Source organism: Maylandia zebra, linkage group LG7 (assembly GCF_041146795.1).
Source record: "Maylandia zebra isolate NMK-2024a linkage group LG7, Mzebra_GT3a, whole genome shotgun sequence".
Lineage (NCBI taxonomy): Eukaryota > Metazoa > Chordata > Actinopteri > Cichliformes > Cichlidae > Maylandia > Maylandia zebra.
The window spans coordinates 25,166,268-25,191,635 of NC_135173.1; the positions used below are offsets into that span (position 1 = coordinate 25,166,268).

At 38.4% G+C, this 25,368-nt stretch overlaps 2 protein-coding genes across 11 annotated transcripts in view; one reads left to right on the plus strand and one right to left on the minus strand.

The window, feature by feature from the left end:
* cep290 (centrosomal protein 290) overlaps positions 1-20,223 on the minus strand; it is a 40,597-nt gene extending 20,374 nt beyond the window's left edge. For 4 of the 8 annotated variants that reach the window (XR_013099402.1, XM_076886133.1, XM_076886128.1 and 1 more), the window contains exons 1-29: positions 20,084-20,223; positions 19,565-19,642; positions 19,295-19,364; positions 19,159-19,205; positions 18,493-18,627; positions 18,104-18,157; positions 17,912-17,932; positions 17,262-17,408; positions 16,798-16,980; positions 16,354-16,443; positions 14,730-14,852; positions 14,023-14,043; positions 13,708-13,831; positions 11,109-11,281; positions 10,578-10,740; positions 10,342-10,442; positions 10,184-10,250; positions 8,418-8,539; positions 8,100-8,175; positions 6,933-7,048; positions 6,336-6,500; positions 5,276-5,425; positions 5,067-5,182; positions 4,880-4,982; positions 3,902-4,132; positions 3,464-3,637; positions 3,251-3,362; positions 979-1,184; positions 483-634 (exon numbers count right to left, since the gene is read on the minus strand). Coding sequence is in view for 7 of the 8 variants with exons in the window: in XM_076886133.1 (XP_076742248.1) it covers positions 483-634; positions 979-1,184; positions 3,251-3,362; positions 3,464-3,637; positions 3,902-4,132; positions 4,880-4,982; positions 5,067-5,182; positions 5,276-5,425; positions 6,336-6,500; positions 6,933-7,048; positions 8,100-8,175; positions 8,418-8,539; positions 10,184-10,250; positions 10,342-10,442; positions 10,578-10,740; positions 11,109-11,281; positions 13,708-13,831; positions 14,023-14,043; positions 14,730-14,852; positions 16,354-16,443; positions 16,798-16,980; positions 17,262-17,408; positions 17,912-17,932; positions 18,104-18,157; positions 18,493-18,627; positions 19,159-19,205; positions 19,295-19,364; positions 19,565-19,642; positions 20,084-20,197 (3,434 nt within the window). In the remaining variant the exon portion in view is untranslated. The remainder of the gene's footprint in view (positions 1-482; positions 635-978; positions 1,185-3,250; positions 3,363-3,463; positions 3,638-3,901; positions 4,133-4,879; positions 4,983-5,066; positions 5,183-5,275; positions 5,426-6,335; positions 6,501-6,932; positions 7,049-8,099; positions 8,176-8,417; positions 8,540-10,183; positions 10,251-10,341; positions 10,443-10,577; positions 10,741-11,108; positions 11,282-13,707; positions 13,832-14,022; positions 14,044-14,729; positions 14,853-16,353; positions 16,444-16,797; positions 16,981-17,261; positions 17,409-17,911; positions 17,933-18,103; positions 18,158-18,492; positions 18,628-19,158; positions 19,206-19,294; positions 19,365-19,564; positions 19,643-20,083) is intronic. The other 4 variants (XM_014409097.3, XM_014409096.3, XM_076886129.1 and 1 more) reach the window with 3 other exon arrangements.
* A 7-nt stretch (positions 20,224-20,230) lies between these two features.
* tmtc3 (transmembrane O-mannosyltransferase targeting cadherins 3) overlaps positions 20,231-25,368 on the plus strand; it is a 36,883-nt gene continuing 31,745 nt past the window's right edge. The window contains exons 1-4 of one of the 3 annotated variants that reach the window (XM_004564446.4): positions 20,231-20,357; positions 21,328-21,541; positions 21,691-21,909; positions 25,059-25,158. In XM_004564446.4, coding sequence (XP_004564503.1) covers positions 21,353-21,541; positions 21,691-21,909; positions 25,059-25,158 — 508 coding nt within the window. In that variant the 5' untranslated portion in view covers positions 20,231-20,357; positions 21,328-21,352. Of the gene's footprint in view, positions 20,358-20,497; positions 20,718-21,327; positions 21,542-21,690; positions 21,910-25,058; positions 25,159-25,368 lie in introns of those variants that run through there. The other 2 variants (XM_076886134.1, XM_004564445.5) reach the window with 2 other exon arrangements.

Consider the following 25,368-nt stretch of genomic DNA (forward strand, 5'->3'; position numbering starts at 1 on the left):
AAAAAGCATAGAAATTGCAACATAACATGTTTTATGTTTTGTTTTTAAAATAAAATAATGAATCCCTTTAAATACCAACATTACAGCTGCGTATTAGTTTAGGTGTTTTTTAATTTTTGTTAATGATCTGGTATTTTATAGTGAAACACTGTGATCATTGTCTTTAATTATTGATGAATGGATAAATGGTGGTAGTGGTATCAATCAATACTAAACAATCATAAAAATCAAACTTGCTTGTAATATTTTGAACCCCCCCTGACAAGGACAAGCTTATCTTTGATAGGATCCTGATGCTTGATCTTGAATACAATGCTGTGACCTCAAAACCTATGCTTCTATAAATCCACCCCCCTCCCCCTCCACACACACACGGGATGATTGTGATTGCAGTGCTTATCAAAACTTAGAGCACACAATAGAGAGCAAAAAACAAAACAAAAACAAAAATCAATCTAAGGCATAGTCGCTGTCAGACGCACTTAGAAACCTCATTGCGAAGCTCAGCCTCTGCCTTCTCCAGCTCTGCAATCTTGGCTCTGTCTGCATCGCTCGCAGCTTTGCTCACGCTGCTTGCCAGCTCATCTCTCAGCTCCCGCTCAAGCCTTTGGGCCTCCACATTCATCTTAGTCAACTAAAGAGAAACAGAAGTAAGACTTCTTGATAAGAGTCATATAAATTCTTTTTTGAACACCCACAACCTGATAGAGACTGACAAGCGAGATATATCGCAAAGGTTGTGAACTAAAATGTTAAGATAATGAAATAAAAAATTCTTTTTGAGCAGGTTCTGGATAGCATAAAAATGCAAATCCAGTCCAATCAAAATGAATTCACTTCTCTCACTGTAACATTATGTGTCAGGTAAACCAAATAGCCTTTTAGATATGTTAAAAGATGGTCATGGTGATGGCTGGGAAAACAACACATTTCATGTGCCACAGAAAAACATATCTGTCTATTTCCTTGGTCTCATACTTCCACAAACTTGGATTCCAGTTCCACATTGCGCTCCTCCACCTGCTTAAGTGAGTTCTTCACGTGCTCATACATTTTGTGGGCATGCTCAGCTCTCTGCCTCTCATTCAGCTCCTTCATCTCTAAAGTGGTGATTCGTCTTGCAGCAGATATCATCTCATTGTTGAGTGATGCCTTTTCTGCCTTATCCATCTCATTTTCTTCTCCTGATAATAAAATAATAAACAGTGTGGAATGATAATTTAACACACACAATATATTAAATACAAATATAAAGATTATATGCAAAATTTACTTAAATGACGTTAAACTGTGGCATTGTATACAGATAAGGACAAAATTATTAGCCAAAAATTTCCTGAGTGCGTTTTTTAACAGAGCAATCAATCTTCGACATAGAAATTCTTATCATACTAATTTTATTTAGAAAGCACAAGTTACTTCTGTTGGCACACGATAACAGAATGATTTCAGAACAAACAAAAATGACCAAGGTCAAATATTATTAGTTATTTGAAAAACTGACTGCTGTGACTTTGTAGTGCTCAAAGCATGTAAAACCACGTTAAAACTGAGGGTTATCTTCCAGGCAGAAAAACCTCAGGAAGGTTTTGACTAGGCACGTGCAAAAAACAACACTCCCAAAACAAAAACAACCACTTTAAACTTGAGCGTTTACGAGTGTTAAGAACTGGAACGATAACTATTATCAAGAAATTCATGCTGCTGAGTGACTGCTGCTCGTCAAACACATTTCATTGCAATGTTGACCCTGTACTAACTTGCATATGACAAATAAAACTGAAAATTGAAACTGAAATTCAAGGAAGAGCCACACGGTGCAGAGTGACCCTGGCAGAGGTACAAAGTGAAAGATTTCAAAGACTCTGGAAAGAAAACTAATGAGAAATGTGCCTGAAGATTCAAAAGAACTGCCAAGACACTAGTGAATGAGTTAGAAAGAGTTAGGAATTGTAGTGTCAAAGAAGACAATCACTAGAACCATGCACAGGAATGAATTGAATGTTGAAGCATGCTATAGGCAACCTGGAGAAAGATTCTGTGTACTTGACGCTCATCAGATGAGATTAAAAACAGACCGTTAAAACATAGTTTGGAAAAAGAATGGAGAAGCATACAACCTAAAGAATACCACAGTAAAACATGGTGGTGAGAGTATTATGCTGTTAAGATGTTTCAGTACGCCTGGAACTGGGAATCTCGTCAAGGTGGAAGGAATCAGGAAGAAGGAAGGATACGTGAAGAATCTGGAGAAAAACTTTAAGCAGCAGCAAAACTGGGTCTAGGTCATCGTTTTGTCTTCTAGCATGACAAACACCCAAAACATGGTCAAGAACTATGTCCAGAAGACCAAAGTGAATGTTATTGAATGGCCTGCACAAAGCCCTGACATAAATCTCTTTGACAAACTGTGGGGTGAACTGAGGATTTGCAAAACTTCAAGCAGTTATCCAGCAAAAATGATACACAACTGTCTACGAGCATTGTTTCATACCAATTTGCTTTCAGATATGAAATTCAAAAATGTGATTGTTATACAATTTACCCACCCCTACACTGTTTATGTTGAAGGTGGGAGTCAGTTTTTAGTGGCAGTTGCAGCCGGGCCAACACTCACATCATTATATGATGAATTTTACCCAACCTCCTCATTGTTGAGACAGGAATGCAATGACCCCACTAGCTATGGCTCAGATCCAATGAGCACTAAATGTATTCAAGCTGTCTTACAACACTGCATGCAGGACAATACAGTAGATAAAAGCTCAGGAAGAAAGCAGTAGACATAAATAACTGTAATTTTTGGCCCTGTGGGAAGCCTGTGCCCTTGGTTTATTCCAGCGGTTTTACCACAGCCCAGTAAATGTTTTCATGGCGGAAACTTCAGCTTGTAAAAGCCTTCATAGACTGTGATACCTTGTTGTGAATCCAAGAATGCTGGAACATCTTTTATTCTAACTTCAAAATATTTATATTGAACTACAAGATGTTCCCTTAAACCTCTTTATGGACAAAAATAGGATCAAATTTATAAAAACTGAGGTTGAACCAAAATTCTTTCAGACCAATTTATTTCAGATATGCAGTTCAGATGTGATTCTTGATTCTTCTACCCACCCCACCCACCATTGTTTTTGTTGAAGGTGGGAATCAGTTTTTAATGTTGTACTTGTGGCCAACACTCACATCATTATATGATGAATTTTGTTACAAACAAAACTGTTTGTAATGATCAATATCCTTAGTTTACCTGTTGAAGGGATGTTCTCCCATCTTTGCTCTAAAGTATTAAGTTTCTCCTTCGTGATCTCCAGTTCTTTATTCATGGCAGAGATTTGTTCTCGGAGAGACTCATTCTCACTCTGAGAGGAAAAGAAAAAAAGATTAATAAAGTGTTATCATTAGTCAAGAACACAACATGAGATGTGGGACAAACCTGGTCAGGAAATGTTTTTTTTAATACCTCCAAATGTTCTAAGTTGGTGGTTCTTTGTATGAGGTGGCTGTCTCTCTGTAGCATGTTTCTGTATTTGACTGTTAGCTCTGTGTACTGTTTGTTAGCCTTCTCCAGGTCTGATGAGGGCACACTATCATCCAAAGCTTTCTGTAGTGCTGCTATTTTATATGCAGCCATTTCCTAAAGACCAAATAAAAGGCAATGACGTTAGAAAGGTGCTGAATGAACATACAGTAGTGCTAAAAACACAACTTTTTGCTACACTCTCTCTGATAGAAATGTTCACAATATTTCATAAATTATTTTCTGTTATTTAAAGAAAACTTTGAGTGAGAAACTTTTATGTAAAATGTTTTATATAGTCTCACCTAGTTGCGATAAAAGACAATAGATAAGAATCGGTTTCCCCCCCAAGGCTTTTGGTGGGATTTAGCTTCTTGGTACCTTGTATCTCTGAAGGTAACCTATCCTCTGAGTGACCGAAACCTGCATCTGGCTGCTCTCATCTCTCAGCTTGCCGTTTTCCTTGCGGAGGTGCTGTTCTTGTTCCAGCAGGGTTGTGTAGCGTCGCGCCAGTTTCTTCTCATTAACTTTGAGCACTGTCAGCTTACGAATTGCTTCACTCAGCTGTCTTCTGATGTCCTCTGGATCCTTCTGAAGTGTGTCCAGCAGATCCTGATAGATAAGGTGAATAATTGCTCTTAATAAAACTGACACCAGAAGGAAAAAGAAGCACAGCAAAATTCTACCCTGATATTTTATATTTGTACATCTCAAATTTGTAAAAATGTCAAAACATAGTTATTTAATCACTTAAGAGCTGCTGGTCGACTTGCTGATATTGCACACTACACACCAGAACAAGTTGTCTGTTCCCCTAATGTGCATTTTATGTTTATTGAGTTAAAGGAAAATATTCCAGTAATTTGTCTGAGACACATTTAGTTCCATGTTATCAGCCTTTAACAGTGAATCATCATAAACCATATGTCTATGTGAGTGAATGAGAGCCACATTGAAAGTGTTTGCAAAATAAACACAGTGCATCTTGTGGGGGGCGATCGTGGCTCAAGAGTTGGGAGTTCGCCTTGTAATCGGAAGGTTGCCGGTTCGAGCCCCGGCTTGGACAGTCTCGGTTGTTGTGTCCTTGGGCAAGACACTTCACCCGTTGCCTACTGGTGGTGGTCAGAGGGCCCGGTGGCGCCAGTGTCCGGCAGCCTCGCCTCTGTCAGTGCGCCCCAGGGTGGCTGTGGCTACATTGTAGCTTGCCATCACCAGTGTGTGAATGTGTGCGTGAATGGGTGGATGACTGGATATGTAAAGCGCTTTGGGGTCCTTAGGGACTAGTAAAGCGCTATATAAATACAGGCCATTTACCATTTGTAGCATTTAAGTATTATTAACCTTTTAAAGCTGACTTACACTGAACTCTTTGATTTTAACGTCATCCACCTGCTTTTGTTTGTCCAGCCTGTTCTTCATCTCTGTGAATGTCTCCTTCTCCTTCTGCCACTTTGCCTTCTCACTGAGAAAAACACAGGAAAATATTTGAGATTCTTACATGTAAATAAATCACCCACAATGCGCAAAACCTTTCATGATAACCCACCTCAGGTACTCTTTGTAGAGAAGTCCCTGTTGATGGCTAATAACAGAAAATTTCTCCTTGTATTCTTCCAGAGCACCTGCAAGTTTCTGCATTTTTTCCTCCTTGTTTTTGAGCTCCTAAATAATTATGATCAATTTATTTAGATTTTACTTGAAACAATTAGTTTATAGTTCTTCCCAAACTTATTATTGGAAGACAGCGACACTAACCTGAAGGAGTCGAACGGCGTACTCATTCAGGGAACTGATGACTTCAGTGCTGCTGGGCTCCAGGCCCTCGGGAAGGGTCAGAGGTCTGAGGACGACTCCATTACTGCCAGACTTCCTGAGCAACTCCAACTCACTTTCAAGTTGGCATATCTAACAGGCACAGATAATTTAAAAAAAATCACAAGCAAAACCTGGCTATTAAACGTTGTGTTGTTTATCAAAAAGTTCCTGCATTTGTCTCTAGATTCAAAGTATTATTTAGCACAGTTTGGGACAATACGGCATGGATTGCTTGATTACTGAATGTGAGGAGGCCATTGTAATGTACCACAAACATAAGGTAACAAAACATTATTGAGACTAAAGGCAGTAATACATAGATGATTAAAATAACACTACACTACTTGTGAAAAAAATTATCAGACAAAGGAATAAATAATGAAAAAGAATAATCAACAAAAAGAGAAAATCTTATTTGAAAATAAAACTGGAGAAATGGCAGAGGAGTTCTGTAAAGGAGGCTTCCCCATTTTAAACAAAATTGTTACTGTCTGTGTTCTGGATAATGTGGCTTTTGTTAAGTGTTATTTGTAAGAAAGTTTTATCATTTTGAAAATTGAAACTGAATGCATGCTGAACAGTTGAGACAGAAGTTTGTTTACCTCGTTTCTCTCATTATATGAAACAGAAGTAGCAGATATCAAAAACAGGCGACTGACCAGGCCAAAAAAAAAGGAAAAAAATATCTTCTAGACATGTTAATGACTCTCCGCCATGGAGCCCATGCCAGGCATGCAGCTATCTTCATAAATCTTTATATTTCAGTGGTTACAAACTTTTACATAAGAAAATAATTTTTTTTGATTTGGAGAAGAAACACGCAACCATTACCACTGGGATTTGGGCTTCCATAACTAGAGTTTAATACATGCTTGGCTTTGAGAAAGTTGAGAAATCATACCGCTTTGTTTTCTTGCCGAAGACAGAAATATGGCCAAATAAAGCTGCCAGTCCACCACATTATTAATTTGTGTAATTAACTTAAATCATATTAATCTACCTTTTCTTTGGCTCTGGCAAGCTGACTCAAGCTGTCGGTTGCCTCCTCACGAGCTGATTTTAGCTCCTGCCTCAGTTCTTCATTTCTCCCCACCAGCTGGTGTATTTGGGACTTGAAGTGTGGGGCTGACTCAGACTGGCCACCCATGCCACTGACATCTAAAGCCTGTAGGAGAATGAGTAAAGTTTACTGCCACCCCCAAAAAACCCCAGCTATTCTCAAATCCTCGATGCAACAGTTGTAGAGGATAAAAATACATTTATGCCACTATCCAAGATTGATTTTCATGTGTTTGGTGTGTGCTAGCATCTGCTACTTCCTTGCTGATTGGTATGTTGCATGGCTTTCTTGCCTTTTTCTTTGAAGCTAACCACATTTGTTTATCAGGTTGCTATGAGGCAAACCCTGTGTTTCATCAAATGACAAGGTCAACGGTAAAATGCAGACGAGTGACAAAGTCCATAGTTTTCAGCTTATCTACGTGTAAAGGCATGATGTAAAGTGAGCCCGTGTGAAACACGTTGAAAAACACTATCTATTAATCAAATGTCGTCTTAAACTAAGCACTGTTTCACATCAGTTTTCATGCATACTTACATTGGCCAACCTTTCCAGATTAGGAACAGAAACAGCCTCTTGATTAATCCTCATTGCTTGAAGGACATCTTTCAGAGCAGCCTCCAGATCTTTTTTCACCTTTGAAAGTTCTTCCACTAAGAGTTCATGCACAGGAATGAATAACAATGGGGAAGCAGTACCCCAGAGATAAATCATTCAGATAAAAATGTTTTAAATACACTATATTGCCAAAAGTAATCGCTTGTCTGCCTTCACACACACACACACACACACACACACACACACACACACACACACACACACACACACACACACACACACACACACACACACACACACACACACACACACACACACAAATGAACTTGAGTGGGATCTCATTCTTAATCCAAAGGGTTTAATGTGATGTCTTTGCAGCTGTAAGAGCTTCAACTCGTCTGGGAAGGCTTTCCGTAAGGTTTAGGAGTGTGTATGGGAATTTTTTTACCATTCTTTCAGAAGCTTCCCCTTTAATTCATCCCAAAGATGTTCTGTCAGGTTAATGTCAGGACTCTGTGCAGGCCAGTCAAGTTCTTCCACACCAAACTTGTTCTTCTATGTCTTTACAGACCTTGCTTTGTACACTGGTACACAGTCAAGTTGGAACAGGAAGGGCCCGTCCCCAGACTCTTCCCACAAGACTGCATGGGTGCATGAAATTGTCCAAAATGTCTTGCTGAAGCATTGAGAGTTTTTTTTTTCACTGGAGCAAAGGGGCTGAGCCCAACTCCTGAAAAACAACCCCACACCATAATCCCCTCTCCACCAGATTTGAAACTTGACATTTGACACAATGCAGTCAGACAAGTACTGTTCTCCTGGCAACCGCCAAACCTAGACTCATACATCAGATTATGGATTGCCAATCACAATCTGCCAATTGTATCACGGTCCCACACTAAAATTCACTGAGCTCCAGAGAGCGAGCCATTCTTTCATGAACATATGTAAAAGCAGTCTTTATGCCTAAGAGTGATTGGAACACCTGAATTCAATCTTTTGGATGGGTGAGTGAATACTTTTGGCAATACAGTATATATTGCATTGATCATCGTCTCATTACATAATGTACAGATGCTACAGTGACTCAAGTGTAAAAACATCTGTGTGAACTTTAAGTGGAAGTCAGAGCAGGACTACACTTACATTTGACCTGAAACTGGGTCCGGTGAAGTTCCAGCTCTCGCTCCTTTTTGCTTAACTCTTTTTCAAGGTACTCATTCTGAAATGCAGTGTTAACGTAACGTTTCAAATTAAAAACCCTGAAAACTTTGACATAACCCTTTCCCATGGTATACCATGGTATTCCATGGGAAGCAATATGCAACAAAGGGTGCATTCTTCACTGAATAATATGAAATAAAATTATAATTCTCACTTAGTTTGTTTGATGAGAATGTTTCTTTTTTAATATAGGGCACTAAGTCAGGTGGCAAGAGGTGATGTCACTACTGAGAGTCTTACTTTGCGCCTGGTTTCTTCATCTGTGTACATGCCACTCTGATTGAGCGACAGCTGTGCCGCCCTGCTCGGTCTAACATCTTCCTCCAGCAGTAAGCTTGACTGTGGAATCCCTGTAGACACAGCTGATTAAGAGCAACATTTTTTAAAATGTATGTCTGAAACAAAACTCAAAATTCAAGAGAAGTCAGGAGAAAAATAGCTAAATGTCTTCCTTTTGTACAAGCTAAACCAATAGATTTGGTTCAAACAAATACATTTTAGGTGGAAAAACCCTGCAAGGAAAAGATATCATCGGGCCAATGTGTTCATATGTCCCTTCCATTAAAACTGACAGCAAGTGTCACAAAAGGATGAAAATGAGTTTGGTCTGACCGGGAACCTTAAAGGAGTGTTGTAGGTTTCATGTCTGTGTATATAATAGGGGACAACTGGATTTGAGAGACATAAATTTCACATTAACATAGTGGACAAGGCTCCTTACTGAGGCCTATGTGCCTGTTTGTGGAGACATTACACCAGGAGTCGGCAACCCTGGGCACGTGCGCCAGCTGGGTTAACTGATGGCACGGCGCACAACGCACAGTGAATTAATCTGAGAAGGTGCATTAAAAAATTATTGGCCAGGCCAGTGGTGCACATCGCAAATGAGCTCGCATAGTTGTGCCAATTCTTAATGACGGTATTTTAGCTAACAACCCCAACTACCAGATTCAACTTATAGTTGGCTAAAAATAACAGGGATGTGGCTAGCTGGCAGTTTTTTCAAGCGATGTTGAAATTTCCACATTCCAACACTTCAAATTTCCTTCGGGATTAATAAAGTATTCTGATTCTGATTCTGAAATGCTTCAGGAGCTGTCCGCTCAGCGCAGCATCAGCACCGCAGAAATACACCAATACAGCCGTAGACTCAAGACAGAATTCACAATGCGTTTTCAGGACTTTCAGATGTATGGACCAATGTTTTCTTTTCTGATCAAACCAGAAAGCTTTAATGAGCAGCTAAATTTGTCTCGCATTAACTGGCTGGACAGAGGACATAGAAATACAGCTGATTGAACTGAAAAGCTCGACTCTGTGGGGGTCAAAGTTTGCAGAACTACAAACGCAGCTGGAATCCACAACTGTGCGTGTTCATGGAGCTTATATTTTCACCTGCTGGACATCACTACCTGACAAGTTTAACTGTCTTCAGAACATTGCAGAGGCCTTATTGAGAGTACTTGGCTCTACATATCTGTGTGAACAGATTTTCTCTCACATGAGTGTCCTCAGGTAGCCGTCTGAATGCTGGACACACAGAGACCTGTGTCTCTGAGTGGGAGACGAGAGATCACATTAACATGTGTATCCCTGTATTAACAAACACACATTTTCTGTTGTACAGTTCATTTGCTGTTATGGAGTTCTTGTTATGGATAAAAAGTGTCTTTTTTTTGTTTCAAAATAGCTGATAACTATTCACTGATAGCTGCCAACATCTGCGAACAAATATAATTCTATAAAGTGGTCCTATATAGTGTGTAACTGTTCATATAGAGCATTATTACATTTATTGCTAATGCAATCATATGGCACACTGACTTCTGATAAAATTTTAGATGGCACTCATCATCAGAAAGGTTGCCGACCCCTGCCTTACACGATAGATGTGGTGAACCAACTACACATGAGCTTTTCAGAATGGGTGAAAAGAGTTGCTGATATACAAATATACTTTTTAAAGGAACAATCTGTGGAATTAAACCGAGTGATTTTAATGTCACCTCTTTCCTTCACCATGCGTCTGATTTGTTTCTTTAATTCCAGTCTTTCCTCTTCAAGTCGTTCAATCTAGAAAATAATCAGGGTGTTAGTAGAAGACGCTCATGAGCAAAATTACATATAAAAATATTGGCTTTAACCAGTATAATTCCCACTATACCTCTTTGGTGAGCACTTGGTTTTCTGCTTTGTACCGGCGCTGTCTGAGATCTGTGGCACGCCTAAACTCTGTCAGATCCACTTCCTGCTTTGGTTCCAGACCTTCGGAGTCAAGATCAGTATAAACAAAAGCTAAATTAATTTTATAGTTCCACGTCAGTGAGTGTTGTCTAAATATACTGAGCAATGTGACCATTCAAGTTAAAAAACAAAAAACAAAAAAAAAAAACATCTGACCTAGTTTTTCTCTAAAACCTTCGTTTTCGTCCATGAGGTCATTGATTCTCATCTCAAGCTGGTTGATCTCTTTGGTCATGGCCTCTGCCTCACATTCTCTCTCTCTAATTAGATTTTTACACTCTTTGATCTCTGCAATGGCTGCTTCCAGGCCATAAGTGCCCTGTAAAACAGAAACCAAGTTGTTGTTCAAAGTGTTTCATTCACCAAAAAGCAAGTCTTGTCTAAATGTCTTTTTTCCTTGTTTTTAACTCATATGCTTTTTGTGGAAATCAGGATGTGATTTGGCATGGTGAAAAACAAACACCATGTTTGTAGACCAAAAAAAGCACGTGGATCACACCATAGTCACATTGTCATTTCAATGTCTCTATTAAAAGTGAGGATGGATGGGGAAAGGAAAAAAAAAATCACATGCATCAATTCCTGGAAATTAAGTCACAAATAATTTAATTTGGCTGCAAACATTTTACTGAAAGCCAAAATAAAACAGAAAAAAATGAGGAACAAAAAATATGTTTGCAGACTTACAGACTCATATTGGCTCAAGCGGTTTGAAGCCTCAATAAGTGCTTTGTCTTTTTCCTCAGCATGAGCTTCTGCTAGTTTTACCGCATGCTCTGCTTCCGTTGCTCTTGTCTCTGCAGCTTCTAGCCTTAACTTCAGCCCCTCCATTTTCTTCTGCTGTAAGGTAGGTGGGAGGCCTTCAAGAACAAATGACAAATGTAATTGTAATTATGCATATATGTGTGTGTGTGTGTGTGTGTGTGTGTGTGTGTGTGTGTGTGTGTGTGTGTGTGCGGTTGTTATTAAAAAGCAGCAGATGACAGAGGTCAGTAATTTGCACCAGAGGTACACTTCAACTGTGAGAGACAGAATGTGAAAAAAAAAAATCCATGAATCCACATGGTAGGATTTGTAAAGAATTTATTCGTAAATTAGGGTGGAAAATAAGTATTTGGTCACCTCAAACAAGGAAAATCTCTGGCTCTCACAGACCTGTAACGTCTTCTGTAAGAAGCTTTTCTGTCCCCCACTCGTTACCTGTATGAATGGCACCTGTTTGAACTCATCATCTGTATAAAAGACACCTGTCCACAGCCTCAAACAGTCAGACTCCAAACTCCGCCATGACCAAGACCAAAGAGCTTTCGAAGGACACCAGGAAAAGTATTGTAGACCTGCACCAGACTGGGAAGAGTGAATCTACAATAGGCAAGCAGCTTGGTGTGAAAAAATCAACTGTGGGAGCAATCATCAGAAAATGGAAGACATACAAGACCACTGATAATCTCCCACGATCTGGGGCTCCACGCAAGATCTCATCCCGTGGGGTCAAAATGATCATGAGAACGGTGAGCAAAGATCCCAGAACCACACGGGGGGACCTGGTGAATGACCTGCAGAGAGCTGGGACCAAAGTAACAAAGGTCACCATCAGTAACACACTACAACGGCAGGGAATCAAATCCCGCAGTGCCAGACGTGTTCCGCTGCTGAAGCCAGTGCATGTCCAGGCCTGTCTGAAGTTTGCCAGAGAGCACATGGATGATACAGCAGAGGATTGGGAGAATGTCATGTGGTCAGATGAAACCAAAGTAGAACTTTTTGGTATAAACTCAACTCGTCGTGTTTGGAGGAAGAAGAATACTGAGTTGCATCCCAAGAACACCATACCTACTGTGAAGCATGGGGGTGGAAACATCATGCTATGGGGCTGTTTTACTGCCAAGGGGACAGGACGACTGATCCGTGTTAAGGACAGAATGAATGGGGCCATGTATCGTGAGATTTTGAGCCAAAACCTCCTTCCATCAGTGAGAACTTTGAAGATGAAACGAGGCTGGGTCTTCCAACATGACAATGATCCAAAACACACCGCCGGGGCAACAAAGGAGTGGCTCCGTAAGAAGCATTTGAAAGTCCTGGAGTGGCCTAGCCAGTCTCCAGACCTCAACCCCATAGAAAATCTGTGGCGGGAGTTGAAAGTCCGTGTTGCTCGGCGACAGCCCCAAAACATCACTGCTCTCGAGAAGATCTGCATGGAGGAATGGGCCAAAATACCAGCTACTGTGTGTGCAAACCTGGTAAAGACCTATAGTAAACGTTTGACCTCTGTTATTGCCAACAAAGGTTATGTTACAAAGTATTGAGTTGTATTTTTGTTATTGACCAAATACTTATTTTCCACCCTGATTTACGAATAAATTCTTTACAAATCCTACCATGTGGATTCATGGATTTTTTTTTTTTCACATTCTGTCTCTCACAGTTGAAGTGTACCTCTGGTGCAAATTACTGACCTCTGTCATCATTTTAGGTGGGGGAACTTGCACAATCGGTGGCTGACTAGATACTTTTTTGCCCCACTGTATGTCTGAGCACATTTCTCACTAGTTTTCTTTCTTTGAAATTTTTCACTTCCAGGCTTTGTGGCAACTCCTTGGAATTCTTGATGATTACTCCAGTTCTTGATACTTGGAAACACTGATGATGACACTCAGTTTTAACTCGATGTTACAAGCTTTGAGCATAAGCTTTAAGCTCTTCATTGCACATCAGTGGTTTGTGGTTTCTCCTATGTCTCATTAAAAGGTCAGTTTTTTGGGGGCTAATAACACTGACACTGGTAACAAAAAAAAAAATCCAAAAAGCTAATATGCTAAGAAATGTTATGTCCAAAATCCCTTGCTCTGTTTAAAGAAAAAAAAAAAAACACTTGGGAAAAATCTGACTCACATTAAAATACATAAACTGCTCAGTGGCACCTGCAAGTTCTGAGCCATTTACCTTCTTAGGCATGCAACCATGTTTTATCAGTTCTAATTTAAACAGTTTAAATTTTAGTTTAATCATGAATCTCAAAAATGTAAAAAAACAAACAAACAAACAAAAAAAAACAACATAAAACCAAAACATCTATCTCAAAAATTCAGATATATTCAGAACATATATCTTTTATGATGATTATATTTTGATGTTTGGTATTTTTTTAAGGTTAACTTAACCTGTTGGTCTACAGTTTGCTCTTTTTGGGCATTCCCCCGTAACTACAAATGTCTGCAATCAACAACTGTCAGAAGAGAGGCTAATGAACAACATTTGATAAATTAAACAGGGATGTATAAACCTCTGTCTTTCTTCGTAGATGTCTTTAGCTCCTCAATAAGTAGGGTGTGCCTCTCCATTTCCCCTGTATACTGCTCCACCTGCTCACTCAGCATCTTGATCTGATTATCACGCTCTTGGACAACCTTTAGGATATTCACCACAAAATCAAAACACAACACAACACAAAACACAGAATTATCAGGATTTCAATGTTAGACACATTTTACACAGCTGTGGCACACATAAATATTTACACATTCATTGTTGGAGAACGTTATGGACCGAAAACAACGGGAGGTTACAAGATAAGAGGCCCACGATGGATGAAACTTACAGCGCAGAGCTCATATATGACCTGACCCAGGGCAGCAAGAGACATGGAAGGAAGGATAGATTTATATGTAAAGACAGGGCAAAGAGAGAGAACCAAAAGAAGAAACATGACATACACATAGATACAGATAGGTGGAAAACAAGATATGACTATAACCTCCAAATTAGGATGCCCCTGTTCCAAAGAATAAAAATAAACGTATAAACAATGACCCCCCCCCCCCCGAGCATTTAAGATGTACATAGGGTTATTTTATCACAGTATTTTATTTATGCATATAAGGTTGATAAGAATTATATCTGTAACAAACTGTTTTGTTTTAGTTTTACTTTTTTGGCAACAGTGAAGTAAAAGTATGCTTTTCTTTCTATTTAAGCAAACGTCCTCAGAAAAAAATGTGGGTAAAATAAAAATCTTTTCTATGATAAGGTGACATAAAATAACATAGATGTATATCCAAGCACAACACTCAGATCCATTAATAACAAAGTCTGTGGTGAAATGTGTTATAAAACGTCCCCAAATCACTTTTAAGATAAGGTAAAAGTTGCATTCCTATGCTGAGCTCGGGTTTTTGTGTTCACGTAAACAAAACTGTCGCCATGATTACACAATCACCTACATTCAGTGCACCACAATGGCAGGAGATGAAAGTCAGAAATGTTTATACACAAATGAGATTATTTCATCCCTATTTTTGAACAGACCTGCTGCAAGGCCAGAATGTTGCTTTTGTCCAAGTCCAGCTGTGCTGAACGCAGCTTTTCCCTCAAGTCACGAATCATCTGCTGGTACACCAAAATTTCATCGTCCTTCCCAGACAGCACTAGCTATCAGGAACAACAAAAGTAAACTCATGTTAGTCCTGTAGAATAGTTTAACAAAACTCAGTGATGAACTCAGTGACTGAAATTTGCAGGTGCCCACATGGACAATGCCTTCAAGAAGAAGGTTCAATGGTGCGAGAAGAGAAAGACTGAGCAATCTGGCCACATTGACAAGCAGTGTTCTTGGAAAAGTAAAGGTGAGACTTTGAAACCTGAGAACACTGTACCAGCTGTAAGAACCAGATAAAACAGATGAAAGATTCATAGCTAAAGTATTTATTCACAATCACAATTTCAAAAAGGCTAGGATGCTGTTCAAACTTTAAATGAAAACAGAATCTGCAAAGCTCACATACCCATATCTCATTCACCAGAAAACATATCAAATGTTTAAAGTTAGACATTTTAGTATTTCCCGAAAAATAGAAACTCACTTTGAATTCAATTGCAGCACACATGTTTAAAAAGGTGGGATGAGTGCAACAAAAAACTTGAAATGGTACCAAAAAGATACATCTGGAGGGACATTTTGCAGCTAACTAGGTTAACTGGCCACAGGTCAGTGAGACACCAGACTATTATAAGAGCATCTTATAGAGGCAAAGTTTCTCAGAAATAAAGATGGGCAAGATCTTCACCCGTCTGTCTAAAAAATTGTGGAAGTCAGAAAAATGTTTAAATACTTTAAATATCTACAGCACATACCATCATCAAAAGATTCAGAAAATTTGGAGAAATCCAGAAGAGACGGCTGAATACCAGTACTGGGTGCCTCTGATCTTCAGCCCCACAGACAGCACCGCATTAAAAAAAATATAGAGCAACACAGGGCTTGCACATTTCAGCAAGACAATGCTAAGCCCCATACTTCATCTGTTATAACTTTGAAGTTGAAGACTCCAAAGAGTGAACGATTTTTTACCAGCCAAAAACATTTGGCTCATTATGAAATGAGAAAATAAACTGCTGTTAACTGTAAAACAGCTAGAATCCTCTATCAGAGAAAAATGAGACAATATTACTTTCCCAGAGTCCAGGAACTGGTCTTCTCAATTATCAGATGTTTATGAAAATGACTGTTACACAGTGGTAAATATAGGCCTGTCTAATATTTTGCAACATGTTCAAAATTGCCTTATTTCCGAGTGTTACATTTTCTCAGTTTAACCATTTGATATGTTTTCTGTGTTCTACTGTGAGTAAAACATCGATCAATGAGATTTGTAAGTCTTTTCTACAATTTGGGTTGTAGTTTTAAACTATGTGAAGAGGCAGTGAAGTCCCATATGTAGGGATACCCATAGGTAAATGTTGTATTAATCAATATTAGTATTAATGTTCAGTGATCCTTTGTTTTAAGCGGAGAAGTGAAGATTAACAGAGGCACCAGAAGCCCCTTGGTGTAAGGGTTAAGGTTGCAGGTTTTTCCTTGAATGCACCTGCTTAAAGGAAATAAACTAAACAAATAAAACTTGCCCTTTGGAGAGTAAGTTTAAATGCTTACCTTCCACTCCTCCACTTTGGCATTGACAGCTGCCATAATAGGGTCGTTCTCTTCAGTCATGCTATGAATCTTATCTGTTAACTCTCTGACCTGCACATAAAAAGTGGAGCCATGATTCTGTACCTTGCACTCAAACATTATTTTATCAGCTTAAAAAATTGCAGAGTGTGACATAATAAATGGATTCAGGTAACTTATCTCCATTAAAAAAACAGTATGTGAACCCATATGGAAAAGAAATAGTAAAAACATATATGATTTACTCATGAAAGTGGCCACTTTCTCATTACTTTCATATATTTTTTTAGTAAGTATACCAAACATACAAGTTTCATTATATAATGTTTCAATGGATCTTATATGTGTTTTCACTCTTGTATGCTTTTCATACAAGTTTATAAGATTTATATATATCTTTTCCATATGGGAAGAGAAGGATCTTACTTGAAGCTTTGTATGATCTCGCTCCTTCCTAAGCTGGTCCATAATGGAGTCAGTCTGCTGCACCACAATCTTCAACTTATTGTACTCATCCGTCATCTTCTCCATCTCCTTCACAGATTCCTCCAGGCTTCTCTGCATCTGCATATTCTCAGTCTTCAGATGTGTGTTTTCATCTTCTGCTCGCTAATAAACACAATATAATTCAATAAACATCATTTTAGGGGGCGTAGTCTAAGACACATCAATCAGCAGTACAAAGAGTATGTAATAACAAAAAATGAAAGCCATAAATATATGCAGTAAAGGTCTTAATTAACAATTACAAACAGCACTAATCTTGCATGTATGAGGCAGCGTAAGATGGCCTTGGGCATCCGATACATGGCACCATTGCCAAGCTTGGCACAAAATAGTCTGTTGCCTAGTTGACCAGATTTTATAGTAAACAAACAGATTTTCAGTACCTGCAGGTCTTCTAAACATTGGTAAAGCTGGCGGTTGGCAAGGTTGAGCTTCCTCTGAGTCTCAGCATTCTCATCTTTTGAAGACATAGGCTCTTTCTGGTCCAGCTCTCCGCGATAAAAGTCCACATCCTGCTGGAGCTGCTCATTCTGATGTGATGCGGCAACACAGACGTCAGTTCAGAAAATGAACCAAATAAAATTTCCTCTGCTCACTCACAAATATGGAAACACTAAATTGACTTTCGAAGCCCCTGAAATACAAGCCTGTCCTGCTTTTCAGTATACTTTGAACAGCGATGGATTTTACTATGATAGTTTATAAGAAAACACACAGTCTAGAAGGTGTCACCTTATGCTATATTAAATATAAAATGTGTTATAATTTATAATCTATCAGGTTAGTCAAGTTCACTTTGTGCACAAAAATCAAAACTTAAACCCTTTAAAAAACCCTAAATTCTGCTAAAATTCCATTATGTTAAGGATCTCATATTGCATATGATATACTTCTTATCATCATCCTATTCACTTTTTGTATGTACATTTATAAAAAGCTGTGATGCAAAAAAGCCTCATGTACACCTTTATATTGCTACAAAACCTACAAACTATTCCTCATTTTACTTAACTACACTACCTTTGTTTCTTACCTTCCTCTTAAGCTTTTCTAACTACACCACGGAACAGATGGAGACAGAAAAAAAGACTAGATTAAAAGGAGATAATGAGTAAAAAATGAAGGTAAAGCATGAATACACAAAAGTTTTAAATGAAGTGCGAATGGATCATAACTAAACAAGGGATGAAATGAAATGATGAGTGTAATGTCAACTATCAAATACCTCTCTTTTCAGCTTCTTGATGACTTCCTCAGCCTTCTCTACTTGCACAACCAACTAGAAAGACAAAACCAACTTTACAATGTAGAAACATCGAAAGCGTTCTGTTGTTGCCTTGTAACCATCAGAAAACGATAGAAAGGTGGAAGCAAACAATGTCAAACAAGATTAGCAAAGCAACAGATGAGTCAAACCATTTGTATCGTATTCTTGTATTGGTTGTTTTTGTATATAAATTTGTCCATACATAAATATTTTCAGTTTAACGTAACATTCAATCTTTTCACCAGCATATTTTTTTTTTTTTTTTACCAGCGCTTTGTCAACATAACATGTGCAAACTAATAAGCTAACATTTGCAAGTCTACCTACGGCAAGTAAAGTGCTCATACCTCCTCATTGGTTTTCTTTTCCTTCCCCATTTCTTTCTTTAACTGGGTCACCTCATTCTCCCTTTGCTCCAACTGGGTCTCAAGGTGCCAAATCTGATCTCTAATAAAGCCGGTGTTCTGCACAGTGCTGTGGAGCTGAGTAGTATAAACAGGAGACAAGATGCACACCCAAACAACCCCCACAAAGAAATCTCTTAGTGTCTTATCTGTTCATATGTGTTCATTTCCATGACCAAGTTGTTAAACAACATTCTGTTCACGTTTTAAGGCATAAAAACAACCAGAATATAAGTAGTGACAATCCACAACCCTGGGAAAATTGAAAATGGTTAACAATTCCAAACGATAAGCAATTTCTGTGAGTGCGCAAGGAATTAGCTGTAATCTTCTTAGGGGTCACTACAGCAAATCCCTTCATAAGGAGGGTTACGTTCAATGATTGGCTGAAAGAGTTGGCACTGCTGAAAGGAAGTAAATAAGCATAGAAAGTGATATCAACAACATAAACATTCATAATGATGGTTGAGTTCAACCATGTGAAGAAATAACAGTTCAGCAGATCAACAAAAATGCCCAATATATAATGTGTAAGCAATAACATATACAGTTTTTAAATATATATATATATATATATATATATATAAATAAAAACTAGATTTGTTTTACCTTCTGTTCTTGTTCCAACTGTGACACTTTAGCCAATAGTTCTTTTTCTAAAACACAGAAAAATAATGCAGATGTTGTTTTTTAACCTCACAGACAAAAAAAGAAAAATGTCTAACAAACTTTATATGATACTAACCTTTTCTAGCATGTTTTACACCAATGTCATCGATAAAGTCGAAGGCAACAGAAAGTTCTCGATCTCTAATCTAACACAGAAACGTAGAGAAGACGTTGAGAAACAAATATTATTTCAAAGGAAATATTTCATGCATAAACACGTAAAAGCACCAAGGTCAGTAGTGTGACTCCTTTATGAATATTCTTCTTTCCTAAAAATACATTACAGATGTTGGTTCACAGATGTGCGTGGGAGAGATCAGAATATAAAAACAATAAAACTGAACACCTTCAGGAGGGATTGAAACACCCTGAGGACTTGAATAATGTTCTCTGGAGCTTTATCCTTCACACCCCATTCTTCTGTCTGCATGGGAAAAGTCAAATGTAGAGTCATTCAACCTCATAATACCAATGCTTGTACGACACAACTGCCTAGACCAAAACAATCTATATTTATACGTGTAATATGACGAGGTGTACAAAGACTGATCAAGGTTCAATCGCAGTACTCAGGCTTATGCGGCAAATTCATCAAGAGCTTTCAGCATAAGTTAGATTGTTATGTGTTGTATCCAATGGTCACCGAAGGCATGAAAAATTTAGCATACATAAGTACATAATTGTTGACCAATCATCAAGTGATTGCTATACTCAAAATAATATGAGCAGGACTATAGTCTGTCTTTATTCCATCGACCATCAAAGACAGACATTCAGTGAGCTGATGGAATTTGCAAATTAAAAAATATAAAACATTGCTTCTTGTCCAGAAGTAAATAGCATAATGTCATCGACGGGCCATTACCAAAACTAACAGATCGAAGACCTTATCCACTTCGTCTTTGTCGCGTTCATTGAGGGTTTCTGGGTCAATTCTCAACATTTTATCCCAATTAAGAGCTGCAGGCATCTTGGCCATGATGTGTTTTTAAAAGACTTAGCTAAATAGGAACTGATATAACATCGATGTGGCACTTAAATTTACGGTTATAGAATAGAGACGCATTGGCTGCTAGGTTACGGCTGACAACAACAGTTAGCTAATGAAGCTACTCCAGAAGAAAACTACAAAAAAATCGGTAAAGTTCCCGGAAACTTAACTAAACCGTAGCGAGACGGTGAATATAAAGTTATTAAAGTGTATCGTCGCAGTTTTGCAACTCGGTACTGTCCATATTTACGTCAGTTAGTCCACAAAAAGCATCAAATTTGGCTAGGTTCAACTTGCGCGGTCACCTCTGCACCGGAAGTTATAGTGGGTATTCGCCAAAGCTACTTAGCACATATGGAACGCCGCTTGATGAACTGTGTATTCCGTCTACGTTTTGTCAGCTAAAGTGTGTTTTATGAGCTCAACTGCCAGCCCTGTTATAGACACGGTGAGAAAGACCTAAGCTACTTCTCTTCCCACCTTATCCAGCCTAAACACAGGCGACAAGGTAGTTAGCTGTAGCCGCTAATTTAGCTTCATCGTTAGCTAATGTTATGTTGTAGCTACGGTGGCTCTGAAATTGTCATTACATGCTGTTTTGGGCTTTTTGTGCCATTATGTAACCATTAATGATTGGTCACAATGCCGACTGAATTTCATTTATCAAACACCTGGTGTTCGATTTCTCGTAGCTAATTCTCTCAAGTAATATTAGCTGGCCACGACAGCGCGTTGGAGTACGCCCTCCTTTGCTTTTGCTGCCAGCTGTAACTATTCGTTTTTTCAACAAATAAGCACAAATTTACTCACTTGTACTTTTATTCGTTCTATAATTTAGCTGTTATATTTCCAGTTACATCTGACTCTGTAGCTTTATCTACAAACCAGGGAGGCACACTCTAAGAAGTAATGCTTGCATGCTATTTAATTTACTGGGTGCTGTGATGAGGAATCGGGCTAAGAAGACTTGTTTACATACACCGTACATCACAAAGTTGCACTATAAGTGAAAATATGTGTCCAATGATGAAATAAGTTTGAACTCATACGTGTCTATTTCACAAATCGTCATGCCATCAAAATTGTAATAATACTAAATTTTTTGTTGTCCTGCACAGTGATCAATGAAGGCTTTGGTCAGCAATGGCTGTTGTGTCATGGAAGGAGATTTTACTTTTGAGTGGACTGGTGGTGGGGTGTTACTGGAACAGCTTGTCATGCGGGTTTGTGTTTGATGATGTCTCAGCAATCCTTGACAACAAGGATCTGCGCCCATCAACCCCAATCCACAACCTTTTTCTCAATGATTTCTGGGGAACACCCATGGCTGAGGTAAGCTTTAAGAAGACTCAAACTCAATACGGGATTATGTAATTTCTCTTTAGAATTTTATATTATGGATCAAATTTGTCTCATTGTCATTTGTCGTTACTCAAAGTAATTTAGAAAGAAATAAACCTTCAACATGTGTCCCACTACAGGAACGGAGTCATAAATCTTACAGACCCCTGACAGTACTCACCTTTCGACTGAACTACCTCTTCAGTGAACTCAGCGCAGCTTCCTACCACCTGCTCAATGTCATTTTACATGCTGTTGTATGTGTGCTTTTCCTGCGAGTGTGCCGATTGTTCCTGGACAAGACTTCCAGCTTAGTGGCAGCATTACTGTTTGCTGTGCATCCCATTCACACTGAAGCTGTAAGTGTACAATTGCTTTGTGAGCAAATGTTAAAAAATGTGTTTTATTAAATTAAATTTGGCCTAATTGAGAATTATGTTCACGTACAAGTCCATGGAAAAAGTGTAAATTAGTGAGAGAAGTAACTGGAAATACTCCTAATTTATCTTTCACTTTCTAAATTAAAGTAATCTCATCAAGTTATGCTCCACCGGATGGGACAGACCCACTGGGAATTATAGGCAAATGATTGGCATTGGTTAGGTGGTCCTTGAGTCCCATCTGCAATCCAACTCTTGACTTCCTCAACATTCTCATGTGCTATTTTAACCATTTTCATGAGCATTTGTTAGGCAAAGTTTTAGGAAAAATGAGATAGAATACAAGGTCACTTTTTAACTTTTTTTTAAACTTTAGGAACATCTGTCTGGGTTTGTATAACTAAGCATTCCACTTGGCTATCATGGACGACCTGTCATGGATGGTTCACAAATCTGTTGCAGGGATAACACAGATACACAACCGTTCTAGTTTAAATAAACACTTCTGGCCAATTTAGAATTGCCAGTTAAACTTACATATGCTTGTCTTTGGTACAGAGTTTCAAAACTTTGGACAGTGGGATCTAGCCAGGGTCTCTGGAGAGAACTCATACAAGCATGCAATGTGCTAACACTGAACTGGAAGCTAGGTCCTTCTCGCTATGAGGTAACATAGCCAGCTAAGCTGCCCTAGCTAAGCACTGGGTTTTCCACAGAAATTATAACCACTGGATGTCTCACTTGATCTCTAGTACCGCAAACCAAATAAGCAGTAATGTTAGCCGCACCTTCACTCTTCCTTTAAAACAAGAAAGTTGGCTTTGTGAAATGCGTTGAGTAGCCCTGTAATATTCCAACTTAAGCTGAGCAATTCACTTGATAGTGCTGTAGAAGTATTTTCACTGCACTGTAAATGTGGCTGAATTAAAAGAATTCTGCATAGAAGAATGGGCTAAAATTCCTTTAGATGGAAAAAACCAGTTCTTGCAAACAGTTGCTACAATGGTGGTACAACAAATTATTCGGTTTTGGGGGGGAATTTTTTTTTTTCCACATAGAGACAGATAGGTTTAGATAAATTTTTGTTAGAGTTTGTAATTTAATAGTGGAATGTTTTATTTATTTAGGTCATCTAATACAAATATGAATTAAGTCAAAAGCATTAAAAGAAATTAGGAACGGGTCAGAGATCATTTGAAGTTTGAAAATCTACATGTGCAATAAGGTGTTAGAGAGACTTCAATATAGAAACAGTTTTTACATGTAAAGACTTTGTGTCTTTATGGAGCGTTGTAGGACATTAAGAGTAATCAGAAACTTAGCTTTGCACCAACATGTCCACTGTGGCATACAATCTGAATGCATTTCAGTGATTGTTAAAATTGCGTCAGAGTGAACCAGACAATAAACAGCAATTGAATTGTCACATCTTGCCTGTTATGGCTTGCTCAAAAAGGAACTCCACCTTATTCAAGTAAACCCTTTTGTTCATGCTCATGACATTAACTTACTTGTGCTACACGTTACATTAAACCTCTGTTTTTACTGTTGTCATTTAAGGCTGCATTAACATTCTTTAAATGCTTTAAAATTTTTGCTTCCATTTTTTTTCCTTCTTGAAATATAAAGATAGTTATTATAGCTTATCATGGATGTTGTCTGTAACACAAAGCTTATTGAACTTAATAGGAAATCAAAACCCTTTAGCTTATTGTTTATTTGAACTTTATCTCATTCTACTGTCTGAAAAGCCTCTTCCCCAATTAGGACTTGTATTTCATCCTTTTGAACATAGCTGAACTGATGACCAGACAGGCCTTGACCAGAGTAAAAAAACAAAGGAAACATTCTGCTTCTTGGGTGTGGAGTGCTACTGTTACACAGCATGCATCACTGTTCCTATCTTCCTCATCATGTTCTCTAATCTATGCACAGTCTTTCAGACTTCTTGAATGGAAACAATTTGCCTCACAAATGAGCCTTTAGTGTTAGTCCAGCAAATGCCCTTCATGTTATCACCGTCTGGAATCTCTCACTGAACGGATCATTTGTTTTTTGAATTATGCTTCAAGCACTGAAGGTCCCTACATTATAAGCTTATACAAAGAGTGCCTGTGTGTCCCATGTCTTTTTCAGTAGGTTTTTTTTTTTTTTTTTTTTTTGGGGGGGGGGGGGTGATCTGTCTTTTTGAATGAAGACTTCAGTTTTTTTTTATATATATCTTCAAACATCTTTAGATACAAATGACACTAAATAATTTGTATCTAATTTGTAACTCCATCCATCTGGATGGATGGAGTTGCCAACTCTGTATAGATGGAAAGTTAAATTTGTAGTTTGAATATTTTCAAGAAATTGAGCCAACTGTAATCAGTCTTTCTAAGATTCTGTTGAAGTAACATTGCACTGATCAGACATTTTAGGGGGCTCTTGAATGCTGCCAGCATTTTTTCCTTCTCCCACCAGTTGACAAATAGGTCAGTCAGAGCACAGTGCCTGTGCTTGTTTTGAATCTTCATGGCAAGCCCTATTTATTGGAAGCTGCAGCCCTCTCATGATGCCAGTTGAATTCTTAAAGTGTAAACAATCCCCTCTTCTTTTAGTGAGTGCTTTGTAGAACTATTTGTGGGACCTTTATGTTCTTAGAGTATGTCTCTTTCCAAGAACTTAATAATGATATTTCTTCCGCATGAGGGCAGTCATCATGTACTTAAATGACAGACGTTGCTGTCAGAGAGACTATGTTACATATAATTGCTTCCCCATCAGTTGATTTGGGTTGAACAGAACTTTTTATTTTTATTTTTAGAGCCTTAGACCATGAGCTCTGGTTCGTGCCAGTCAAAGACACATGTGTAATGTTCTCAGAGTTATTAGATATGTTGTCTGAGACATGGAGGTCATGTGGTGGTGGCTTCAGAGTCGAGGCAAAGTAGCATGGGTATAGAATAGCATCTCCTAATAGGAAAAGTAAACTTTTCTGTATTATTTTACAAACTTATTTCAGAAATTTTTATCTACATTTCAACTTGAATTACCAAACAATGAACATTTAAGTATATTTTAAGAAATCATCTTTCCAAATCTTTATGGTTGGGTCGCTTGTGTTGATCGACTGTTATCATCAGGTCACTGGTGTGGTTGGCAGAGCTGAACTTCTTTCATCAATCTTTCTTCTGGCTGCTTTCCTGGCGTATACAAAGTCAACTGGACCAGACCATTCCATTGGTAAGTATAATGTTCTTCCCTGGCCTTTATTTATTTCTGTCTCATGTGCAAAATCTACTGGGTCGTTAAGTATGAACTTATTTTCAACATGCTGTTGTCTGTTAACATTATTTTATTATTTTAATTGCCAAAATAAGCAAATACAAAAAAATCAAGATGGAGGCAGTGGAAGTGTTGTGGCAACAGATCGGATAAGATCAAACACCTGGC